The following is a 12,461-nucleotide window of genomic DNA, read 5'->3' as shown; positions in this document are numbered from 1 at the left end:
TTTGTTTGTTTTTTTTTCTGGAGACAAGTCTCACTCTGTCGCCCAGGCTGCAGTGCAGTGGCGATCTTGACTCACTATAACCTCTGCCTCCCAGGTTCAAGCAATTCTCCTTCCTCAGCCACTTGAGCAGCTGGGATTACAGGTGTGCACCACCATGCCTGGCTAATCTTTTGTATTTTTTTCTTTTGAGATGGAGTCTTGCTGGGTTCAAGTGATTCTCCTGCCTCAGCCTCCCGAGTAGTTGGGATTACAAGCGTGAACCACTGTGTCCGGCTAATTTTTATATTTTTAGTAGAGATGGGGTTTCACCATGTTGGGCAGGCTGGTCTGGAACTGCTGACCTCAGGTGATCCACCCACCTTGGCCTCCCAAAGTGCTGGGATTACATGCATGAGCCACCATGCCTGGCCCGTATTTTTGTAGAGACGGGGTTTCACCATGTTGGCCAGGCTGGTCTCGAACTCCTGACCTCAGGTAATCCACCTGCCTGAGCCTCCCAAAGTGCTGGGATTACAGGTGTGAGCCACTTCGCCCGGCTGAGCTCAGTGAGTTTTAACAAACATATGTACTCATGTAACACACTGCCGTAATAAAAATACAGAACACTTCTGTTACCCCACAGAAGTTCCCTTGTGCCCTTTTACAGTTATTCTGCACTCTACCTGCCTTAGATAGCTATTTCTTATTTATAAATAAGTTTTGTGTTTTCAAATATTAAGTGAAATCATATAGTATGTATTCTTCTGTGTCTGGCTTCTCTTGCTCAGCATATGTTTACGAGATTTCATTCATATCTTTGTGTGTATAGTATTTTGTTCCTTTTTATGGCTGAGTCATATTCCATGGTATGGACATAACTATGTTTTGTCCGTGACATATGGATAGATATTTGAGTTGCTTACAACTACTGGCCATTGTGAATAAAGCTACTATGAGTATTTGTTTACAAGGCTTCTTGTGAATATTAGGCTTTCATGTGGCTTAGGTAAATATTTAGGGGTAAATTGCTGTATGTTTAATTGTATAAGAAACTGCCAAGTTCTTTTCCGTGGTGGTTGTATCATTTTACATTCCTACCAGCAATGAGTGAGTGACTTCTAGTTACTCCACATTTTACCCACACTTGGTGTTTTTATTTTTTATTTTTATTATTTTTATTTTATTTTATTATTATTTTTTGAGACGGAGTTTTCGCTCTTGTTGCCCAGGCTGGAGTGCAATGGCGCGATCTCAGCTCACTGCAACGTCTGCCTCCCGGGTTCAAGCGATTCTCCTGGCTCAGCCTCCCAGATAGCTGGGATTACAGGCATGCGCCACCATGCCCAGCTAATTTTGTGTTTTTAGTAAGACGGTTTTTTTTTTTTTTTTTTTTTTTTTTGAGACGGAGTCTCGCTCTGTCGCCCAGGCTGGAGTGCAGTGGCGCGATCTCGGCTCACTGCAAGCTCCGCCTCCCGGGTTCACGCCATTCTCCTGCCTCAGCCTCCCGAGTAGCTGGGACTACAGGCGCCCGCTACCACGCCCGGCTAATTTTTTGTATTTTTAGTAGAGACGGGGTTTCACCGTGTTAGCCAGGATGGTCTCGATCTCCTGACCTCGTGATCCGCCCGCCTCGGCCTCCCAAAGTGCTGGGATTACAGGCGTGAGCCACCGCGCCCGGCCAAGACGGTTTTTTTTTGAGAGGGAGTCTCGCTCTGTCCCCCAGGCCGGAGTGCAGTGGCGCGATCTCAGCTCACTTCAAGCTCCGCCTCCCGGGTTCACCATTCTCCTGCCTCAGCCTCCCGAGTAGCTGGGACTACAGGCACATGCCGCCACGCCCGGCTAATTTTTTGTATTTTTAGTAGAGACGGGGTTTCACTGTGTTAGCCAGGATGGTCTTGATCTCCTGACCTTGTGATCCACCCGCCTCGGCCTCCCAAAGTGCTGGGATTACAGGCGTGAGCCACTGCGCCCGGCCGTTAGACGGGGTTTCTACGTGTTGGTGAGGGTGGTCTCTAACTCCAGACCTCAGTTTGGCCTCCCAACGTGCTGAGATTACAGGCGTGAGCCACCGCGCACAGCCTATTATTAATTTTTTGTTAATTTGCTTTTTGAGGCAGAGTCTTAATGTGTCACACAGGCTGGAGTGCAGTGGTTCCATGTCGGCTGCTACAACCTCTGCCTCCCGAGTTCAAGTGATTATTGTGCCTCAGCCTCCTGAGTAGCTGGGACTACAGGCATGCACCACTATGCCTGGCTAATTTTTTTTTTTTTTTTTTTTGCAGTAGAGACGGGGTTTCGCCATGTTGGCTAGGCTGGTCAGGAACTCCTGGCCTCAAGTGATCCACCTGCTTCGGTTTCCCTAAGTGCTGGGATTACAGGTGTGAGCCACTGTGCCCAGTTGCCACTTGGTGTTTTTAGACTTAGATATTCTAGTTAGTTTAGCGCAATCTCATTGTGATTTAAATCTTATTTTCCTGATGACTAATGATGAGCATCTTTGCATGTGCTTTTTGGCCAATTATATATCTTTCCTGAAATATCTAAAATTTTTTGTCCATTTTTTTAGATGTCCCCCTTATTCATTTTTTTTTTCTTTTCTTTTATTTGAGACAGAGTCTTGCTCTGTTGCCCAGGCTGGAGTGCAGTGGCGTGATCTCGGCTCACTGCAAGCTCCGCGTCCCGGGTTCATGCCATTCTCCTGCCTCAGCCTCCTGAGTAGCTGAGACTACAGGCGCCAGCCACCATGTCCGGCTAATTTTTTTTGTATTTTTAGTAGAGACGGGGTTTCACATGTTAGCCAGGATGGTCTCGATATCCTGACCTTGTGATCCGCCTGCCTCAGCCTCCCAAAGTGCTGGGATTACAGGCGTGAGCCACCACGCCCAGCCCCTGCTTGTTATTTTTAATTGGGCAGATTGTCTTCTTACTGAATTATGAAATCTAGATATGTCTGTATTATAAATCTTCCTGCCAGTCTGTGGCTTGTTTTTAAATTTTCTTTTATTTTTATTTATTTATTTTTTTGCGGGGGGGACACGGTCTTGCTCTGTCACTCAGGCCAAAGTGCAGTGGAGTGATCTTGGCTCACTGCAGCCTTGACCTCCTGGGCTCAAATGATTCTCCTTCCTCAGCCTGCTGAGTAGCTAGGACTACAGGCATGTGCCACCACGCCTGGCTAATTTTTTGATTTTTTTTTAAAGTAGATATGAGGTCTTGCTATGTCACCCAGGCTGGTCCCTAACTCCTGAGCTTAAACTATCCTCCTGTCTTGGCCTCCCAAAGTGCTGGAATTACAGGTGTGAGCCATTGCATATGTAAAGTTTTTTAACTTTAACAGTGACCCTCAAAGAGCAGATGTTTTTATATTTTATGAAGTCCAAATTTCATCAATTTTTTTCTTGTATGGTTTGTTCTTTTTGTGTCCTTGTATGATCTTTGCTTAAGATTGCAGAGCTTTTCTCATGTTTTCTTGAGAAATTTTATAGCTTTTACATTTATACATTTTGAGTGTGACGTAAAAATCCTTGTTACCGTGCAGGTCTCCAGTTGTTCCAGCACCATTAATTGAAAAAATTTATGATTTCCCCTTTGTTACCAGGAAAAAAAAAAATCTGTACTTTTTTGTTTCATTGACCAGTTTGTCAGTTCCAAAATTGTACTTGCTTAATTACCATATTTACCCTAAGCTTTGAAATCAGGTAGTATAATCATCCAATTTTATTTTTTCAAAATTTTTTTTGGCTATTTAGGTTCTTTGTATTTGCTTATTGTATGGTGCTGTCAGCTATTGGTTGGGATCATTCAGATGTTTTAGGGTTTAGGGAATTTAGGGTTTAGGGAATTGATCCCTGAAATTTAAAAAATTTTGTTTCCTGGCTCTATGGAGCTTAGTTGCTGATTTGTAAGCATTTTAAAACTTATTTTCGACTATTAAGCATTGATACTAAAACTGAAATTCGTGCTATATCTGCTGTTTTACAACACAATCTTGTCAGAGATTGTGCTCTTATTCGCTTTCCTTAGAGAATGCTCTTTCTTCAGATTGTCATAGATCTTGCTTTTCCATTTTATTTTTATTTTTTAATTTTTAATTTTTTATTTTTTTTCGTATTTTTAATAGAGCTGGGGTTTCACCATGTTGGCTAGGCTGGTCTTGAACTCTTGGCCTTAGGTGATCTGCCTGCCTCAGCCTCCTAGAGTGCTGGGATTACAGACATGAGCCACTACTCCAGGCCTACTTTTTGTATTTTTTGTAGAGGTGGATTTTGTCATTTTGTCCAGGCTAGTCTTCAACTCCTGAGCTCAAGCAATCCGCCTGTCTCAGCTGGCCTCAGCCTCCCAGAGTGCTGGGATTACAAGTGTGTGAGCCATTGTTCTTGTCCTTTTTTTTTTTCTTTTTTTTTCCTCGAGGCAATGTCTCAGTGTGCCTCCCAGGCTGGAGCGCAGTGGCATTATCACAGCTCATTGCAGCCTCAACCTGCTAGGCTCAAGTCATCCTCCCACCTCAGGCTCCCAAGTTGCTGGGACTATAGGCATGCACCACCACACCCAGTTAACTAACGATTTCTTATTGATAGCTTTTTTTTGGAGATAAGGTCTTACTCTCACCCAGGCTGAATGCGATCATAGGTCACTATGCCCTCAGCCTCCTCAGGCTCACATGATCCTCCCACCTCAGCCTTCCGAGTAGCTGGGACCACAGGCATGTGCCACCACACTTGGCTAATTTTTTTACTTTTTGTATTTTCGCCATGTGGCCCAGGCTGGCCTTGAACTCTTGGGCTCAAGTGATCTGCTCGTTTTGGCCTCCCAAAGTGCTAGGATTACAGACACAAGCCACCGCTCTTGGCTGGTAGGATTGATTGATTGATTGATAGATTGATTTGAGACAGGGTCTCACTCTGTCACTCAGGGTGCAGTTCTGTGGCATGTTCTTGGCTCACTGCAACCTCTGCCTCTCGGATTCAAGCGATTCATGTGCCTCAGCTGCCTGAATAGCTGGGATTACAGATGTTCACCACCACACCTGGCTAATTTTTGTATTTTTAGTAGAGACGGGGTTTCACTATGTTGACCAGGCTGGTCTCGAACTCCTGACCATAAGTCATCCACCTGCCACAGCCTCCCAAAGTCCTGGGATTACAGGCGTGAGCCACTGCGCCCAGCTGCAGGCTTGCTTTTTAAAACTCTTTTCTGCACACTTTTCCTGTGCAGAAGAGTACAAAAATAATTTTGTACTTTTCCTATTTTATATTTATATTTGAAAGGGATTACTTTTTCCAACATTTTATTTGCTTTATCATATCTTTCCATTAAATGAGATTACTTTTAGACAAAAAAAATTCTTTAAGAAAAACATAATATTTCCATTGCCTGTTGAAAATAATGAGTTATCTAGGAAAACCTGCTAATAAGTATAAATTGCTACTTAACTTTTTAGGAAAGCAACATTAACCCTTGATATACTATCAGTGCTAATTGGATCCAGTTTTAGTTTTTTGCTTTCTTTTTTTTGTAAAGATTGATATTTCTTTATTTGTTATTTGTAGTTATTTGTAAAGACTGATACTTCCTTATTTCTTAGAGGTCTTCAAAAGAACAAAAAGAAAAATTTAAAAAATTAAAACAAGCTGAGTGTAGTAGTAGGCACCTGTAGTCCCAGCTACTCTGAAGGCTGAGGTTTGCTTGAGCCCAGGAGTTCGAGACTAGCCTGAGCAACGTCGTGAGACCCCTGTCTCTCAAAAAAAAAAAAAATTAGATCCCTTTTCTTAAAATTACCACATGGATCCATTGTGTCATTTTGTAAATCTAAGATATCATTATCGGATCCTAGTGATTTTATTTTTTCTCCATCATAAAATATTTTATTAATATTGTCATCCTGGTAATTATTATTATTATTATTATTTTTGAGATGGGCTCTCATTCTGTCACCCAGGGTGGAGTGCATGGCATGATCTTGGCTCACTGCAACCTCTACCTTCTGGGTTCAAGTGATTCCTGTGCCTCAACCTCCTGAGTAGCTGCGATTACAGGTGCGCACCACCACACCCAGCTAACTTTTGAATTTTTACTAGAGACAGGGTTTCACCATGTTTGTCGTGGCTGCATCCTGATAATTATTTTATCATTACTATTCAACTATTCTCAACCACGCTTATAAATATGCAACTGAGCTAAAATGAAAAACCATCACAAAATGGTACATGTCTATAAGGGTGATTCAGTGCAGAAATAAATTGTCATCATCATTACACATTCTTCGTTTTAAAAATTATGTGTAGCTTGGGCAACATGGCAAAACCCTATCTCTACAAAAAAAAAAAAAAAAATTAGCTAAGCATGGTGGTGCACACTTGTAGTCCCAGGTACGTGGGAGGCTGAGGTGGGAGGATCACTTGAGCCTTGCAGGTCGAGGCTGCAATGAGCAGTGCTCATGCCACTGCATGGCAGCCTGGGCAACAGAACAAGACCCTGTCTCAAAAAAAAGAAATTACATGTGCAAAATATTGCATTATCTTTTAAGCCACCTTTTTTTTTTTTTTTTTTTTTTTAAGGCAAGTTCTGCTCTTACCCAGGTTGGAGTGCAGTGGCACGATCATAGCTCATTGTAACCTGGAATTCCTGGCCTCAAATGATCCTCCCACTTCAGTCTGCCAGAGTGCTGGGATTACAGGCACAAGCCACCTTGCCCAGCCCTTAAGTCACCATGTTTTTTTTAGTACTGTATATTCTACCTTGTTTCCACAGTTCTAAGAAAAGATCAGCCACAATGAGGAAAGATCAGTCACAAATACGTAGTTGATGTTATATATAATTACAGAAAACATGAAAACCCCAGATGTATACCAGTTGGTATGGTTAAAAAAATTATTGTGCATGCATGCAGTGCGTAAAATGGTGCCATTTTACATTGAGTACATTGGATATCTGAAAAAAAGCATGTATAGGTAATTCACTTTATGTAAACTTATGCATATATCCAACAGAAAGGCAAGTCTTAAGTGGTTTTCACAAAAATGTGATCAGAGCTTCTCTCCATATGTTAGGATTTCGGGGGCCTTGTTTCTTCTGCAAAACTTGCTATTTAAGTTTTTTCACAATGAAACATTTTTCAAGTTTTTTTGTAAATAAATTAACACTTTAAATTTTAGTATTTTCAAGCCTGAAAGAACACTGAAATACTTTTTCTTTCTCTTACTCCCTGAAAAAACCTTCAGTTTCTTTTTTTCCGAGACAGGGTTTCAGTCTGCTGCCCAGGCTGGAGTGCAGTGGTGTGATCTCTGCTCACTGCAACTTCCACCTCCTGGATTCAAGCAATTCTCGTTCCTCAGTCTCCTGAGTAGTTGGGACCACAGCCGCTGCCCGGCCACCATGCCCGGCCAATTTTTTGTATTAGTAGAGATGGGGTTTTACCATGTTGGCCAGGCTGGTCTCAAACTCCTAACTTCAGGTGATACACTTGCCTTGGCCTCCCAAGGCGTTGAGATTACCAACGTGAGCCACCACGCCTGGCCGACTTCACTTTCATTTAATGAACTCTCTTTACCAAGAACTGTGCTAAGTGCCCTACCTTTCTTCTTTCGTTATCATAACAACCCTATGATGCACTGATATCCCATTTTACTGATGAGAAAACTTCAGAGAAAACTTCAGCTAGCGCAGGAACCTCCTAGCCAAAGGCTATGCAGCTCATAACCTGCTCTAAACCCCAAGGCCTCAGTCCCGAAGCCTCTCTCTCTCTCAGTCCTTCAAGTTTATAACCAAACTAATGATTGACTTGGTGGTAAAATGGGGAGAAAAACAAAAACCCAAGCAGTAACTTCAGATTTAACATTATGGTTGAACACTTTGATTTGTTTCTTTTTGATCTGTTTTGTACTTATTATATACTTATATTTGCAAAAAGAGTAACCTGGACAGACGTAGTCACTCATGCCTATAATCCCAGCACTTTGGGAGGCTGAAGCCAGAGGATATCTTGAGCCCAGGAGGTTGAGGCTGCAGTGAGCTGTGATCGCCCCACTGCACTCCAGCCTGGACAACAGAGTGAGACACTGTCTCAAGAAAAAAGAATAAATTTAGTTATAATACCTATGGTAAACAGAATTTAAGTTGAGTTTTTTTTTTTTTTGGAAACGGTTTTGCTCTTGTTGCCTAGGCTAGAGTGCAATGACGCAGTCTCAGCTCACTGCAACCTCTGCTTCCTGGGTTCAAGTGATTATCCTGCCTCAGCCTCCCAAGTAGCTGGGACTACAGGCATGTACCACCATACCCAGCTAATTTTTTGTATTTAGTAGAGACGGGGTTTCACCATGTTGGTCAGGCTGGTCTCAAACTCCTGAGTTATCCACCTGCCTTGGCCTCCCAAAGTGCTGGGATTACAGCTGTGAGCCACCGTGCCCGGCCTTAGGTTGAGTTTTACAAATTTTCGTTATACCTAAAGATGAAAGTGAAATAAACAAGATGAGTCAGAAAATGGACAAAGGGAGCTTCTATAGGGAGTGGTGTATGTACAATGAAACCATAGATAGAAACACATTTTAGCATGTGTTCCAATAAATAAAAATAAGACACAGTCCCTTAAGTAATTCCCTTGTACACAATACATACCCATGTTCCTTGGTCTTTTTATGTTGTGTAATTAGATGAATGTGGTTGTGATTGATCTTTTTTTTTGAGACGGAGTCTCGTTGTATCACCCTGGCTGGAGTGCAATGGCACGATCTCGGCTCACTGCAACCTCTGCCTCCCAGGTTCCAGCGATTCTACTGCCTCAGCCTCCCGAGTAGCTGGGACTGCAGGCGTGTGCCACCACGCCTGGCTAACTTTTGTATTTTTTTTAGTAGAGATGGCATTTCACTATATTGGCCAGACTGGTCTCAAACTCCTGACCTCGTGATCCACGCACCTCGGCCTCCCAAAGTGCTGGGGTTACAGGCGTGAGTCACCACGCCCAGCCTGATTGATCTTTGCTCACTGGTTTATGTCTCTTCAGAAGTGGAATTGTAGGAGCAAGATGATATATAGAGTGGTAGACGGAGACTTTATAAACTTGTTTGTATCGATTAAGTTCCCTCTTAGAAATCTGTACTTCTCCTCTCCCGTACTGTGTAAGAGTTGTCTAGTGGTCCAAACTTAAATGTGAAAAGTTTACAATTTGTTAAAATCTCTAACATATTTGAGAGTACAGAGATGTCAGAGTTTTCTCTTAATTCTGATTACGGTTTCCCTTGGCTTCATATACTTCTGTCATTTCTGATGAATGACATATCATCTGCTTAGTTCATTTTTCCCTCTTAATTCTGTTTCTGAAGTTTCTTTGAAGGGGGATGGTCTTGTGTTACTGGAGGGGTTTGCTTGTTTCTTTGTTGGCCTCTGCTCAGGTGCACCTTTTATCTGATTCTGTTACTGTTCTATGTTTGTGGCCCTGCCATAGCTTCCAGCGGATGAATGGTCCATAAAATGCATCATCTTCATTTTGGCCCTGGGCCTTTTTGGGTACTTTTAGAAGTACCACATCTTAAGTCTCTTTACCTTTGGGTTCCTATTCAGTTTATTTGAGGTTTCTATAATCTCATTCCACCACTCCATGATATTCCATACCTGCTTTAACTGTTTCCTTAAAATGTCTTCACTAACTCAGTAATAATTTTGAAAAGTTATTTTGTATCTTTTCTTACATTTAGGATCTAAAGTCTGTGTTAATCTCTGGTATTATGTGTAGGAGAAGCTTTTGGAGTCCAAAAACCCTTCATCTCTCTAGCTTAGTTTTTTCTCTCTGAAGCATCACTGTTTTGAAGGTAGTATAAATAGATTTTAATGCCCCTTGCATGGTGAAGAGCCGATCTCAAAGGAAATTTTAATATCAGTGTGCCATCCATTCTGCTTATTCCTCTTCCCCTCCATGAACTCTCCTTTTCTCCTATTTTACTGAAGAAAACAGTAAAGAAGGAGGGCCTCTAGTCATATCTTTCATCACCCACTCTTGTCATTTCCTTATCCCAGCTTTTCTCCTTGAATGTCTGGTGTCTTCTGCCTTCCCTTTTTCCCTTTTTGTCTGGCTAACATCTTTTATTTTTATTTTTATTTAGAGATGACGTCTTGCCTTATTGCCCAGGTTAGAGTGCAGTGGCTCTATCATAGCTCACTGCAGCCTCAAATTCCTGGGCTCAAGTGGTCTTCCCACCTCAGCCTCCTGAGTAGTGTATGCTACCTGGCTAATTTTAAATTTTTTTTTTTTTTTTTTTTTTTGAGACGGAGTTTCACTCTGTCGCCTGGGCTGGAGTGCAGTGGCGTGATCTTGGCTCACTGCAACCTCTGTCTCCCGGATTCAAGCGATTCTCCCGCCTCAGCCTCCTGAGTAGCTGGGATTACAGGTGTGCACCACCACGCCCGGCTAATTTTTTGTATTTTTAGTAGAGACGAGGTTTCACCATGTTGGTCAGGCTGGTCTCAAACTCCTGATCTTGTGATCCACCCGCCTCAGCCTACCAAAGTGCTGGGATTGCAGGCGTGAGCCACTGTGCCCGGCTAATTTTAAAATTTTTTATAGAGACAGGATCTCGTCATCTTTCCCAGGCTGATCTTGAATTTCTGGGCTCAAGCCATCTTCCCCGCCTCTGCTTCCCAAAGCTCTAGAATTACAGGTGTGAGCCACTTCGCTGAAATGTTTTAGGTCGGATTTTCAGCTTTAACTTTTTTTTTTTTTTTTTTGGTGACAGAGTCTCACTCTGTCGCCCAGGCTGGAGTACAGTGGTGCGATCGCCACTCACTGCAACCTCTGCCTCCTGAGTTCAGGCGATTCTCATACCTCAGCCTCCTGAGTAGCTGGGACTACAGGCGTGTGCCACCACGCCTGGCTAAACTTTGTAGTTTTAGTAGAAACGGGGTTTCACCACGTTGGCCATGCTGGTCTCAAACTCTTGACCTGAGGTAGTCCGCCTGCCTTGGCCTTCCAAAGTGCTGGGATTACAGGTGTGAGCCACCGTTCCTGCTGGCCAACATTTTTAAGAACTTTCTGAACAATACTGATAGATACAGGGAAACTGGGTGGTGGGCACAGATGGGTGGGTTGAGGTGGTGGGACATGTTGATGATAAAGATATATATTTAGAAAATGCCTCACTTGAGAAAAATGTCTCAGAAGTATCATTTGTACTCATAAAAATCAATCAATAGCTGAAGCAGTGGCTGTGATGATGACCACACATATAAAACATGGGTTAGGTACAAATTCGTTTTCATTATACTTTCTAAATGTTAACTATAGCCGTTATGCTGGTTCATAATTGTTGCTTTATTTACTCATCTTTTTGTGGCTTTTGACATTCACCTCTCTCTGACTCAGTAAATGTTTATTGACTGATTTTTTTTGTGTGTGTGTGTGTGATGGAGTCTTGCTGTGTTGCCCAGGCTGGAGTGCAGCGATGCGATCTTGACTCACTTCAACCTCTGCCTCCGGGATTCAAGCAGTTCTCCTGCCTCAGCGTCCTCAGTAGCTGGGATTACAGGCACACACCACAATGCCCGGCTAATTTTTTGTATTTTTAGTAGAGATGGAATTTCACCATGTTGGCCTGGATGGTCTTGAACTCCTGACCTCAAGTGATGTGCCCGCCTTGGCCTCCCAAAGTACTGGGATTACAGGCGTGAGCCACTGCTTCGGCTGTTGACTGATTTTTATGAGTACAAATGATAGTTCTGAGACATTTTTCTCAAGTGAGACATTTTCTAAGTATATATCTTTATTATTATAAAACATTTCTTTTAAGACAGTATTAATTCTTGGCACTGTGTTAATTTTTATGAACGCTTTTATACCTATCCAGGACCCCTCGTCCAGTCATTGTGGAACCTATGGAGCAGTTTGATGATGAAGATGGCTTGCCAGAGAAGCTGATGCAGAAAACTCAACAGTATCATAAGTAAGATTTTATTAATAGATAATTTGTGTCTGTACTATTAAGGGTGTTCATTACATTTGTTTTCAAATATTGGATTATGAGGTGTTCTGTTTATTTATATAATCTGGGTAATAGAGTGGTCTAGTCTACATGGAATGCTAGTTTTCTTTTCTTTCTTTCTTTTTTTTTGTTTTTTTTGAGATAGTATCTTGCTCTGTCGCCCAGGCTGGAGTGCAGTGGTGTGATCTTGGCTCCCTGTAATCTCTACCTCCCACGTTCAAGTGATTCTCGTGCCTCAGACTCATGAGTAGCTGGGATTACAGGCACGCACCACCATGCCCAGCTAATAGTTTTCTTTTTTTATATGGGTAAAACATACTAATTTTTTTAAGCAGTGTCTACTTTTATAACTGGGGCAGGGAGGGTACTAGGAGGACACTGTCAATAATATTCATGCCAGAAAAACGATGAAATCTAGATAACATGAAAATACTTTTTTTTTTTTTTTTTTGAGATGGAGTCTTACTCCTGTAGCACAGGCTGGAGTGCAGTGGCGTGAACTCGGCTCACTGCAAC

The 12,461-nt window shown here is 42.4% G+C and overlaps 1 protein-coding gene across 15 annotated transcripts in view; it reads left to right on the top strand.

Annotated features, from left to right (window-relative positions):
* The window catches only part of PSPC1 (paraspeckle component 1), a 109,391-nt gene that overhangs the window by 9,729 nt on the left and 87,201 nt on the right, over positions 1-12,461 (top strand). For all 15 annotated transcript variants that reach the window (XR_008538646.2, XR_008538649.2, XR_008538648.2 and 12 more), the window contains exon 3: positions 11,811-11,906. Coding sequence is in view for 5 of the 15 variants with exons in the window: in XM_063792406.1 (XP_063648476.1) it covers positions 11,811-11,906 (96 nt within the window). In the remaining 10 variants the exon portion in view is untranslated. The remainder of the gene's footprint in view (positions 1-11,810; positions 11,907-12,461) is intronic.

This window comes from Pan troglodytes, chromosome 14 (assembly GCF_028858775.2).
Source record: "Pan troglodytes isolate AG18354 chromosome 14, NHGRI_mPanTro3-v2.0_pri, whole genome shotgun sequence".
Classification (NCBI taxonomy): Eukaryota; Metazoa; Chordata; class Mammalia; order Primates; family Hominidae; genus Pan; species Pan troglodytes.
The sequence above is the reverse complement of the archived record's forward strand: the minus strand, read 5'-3'. Positions and strand labels throughout refer to the sequence as shown.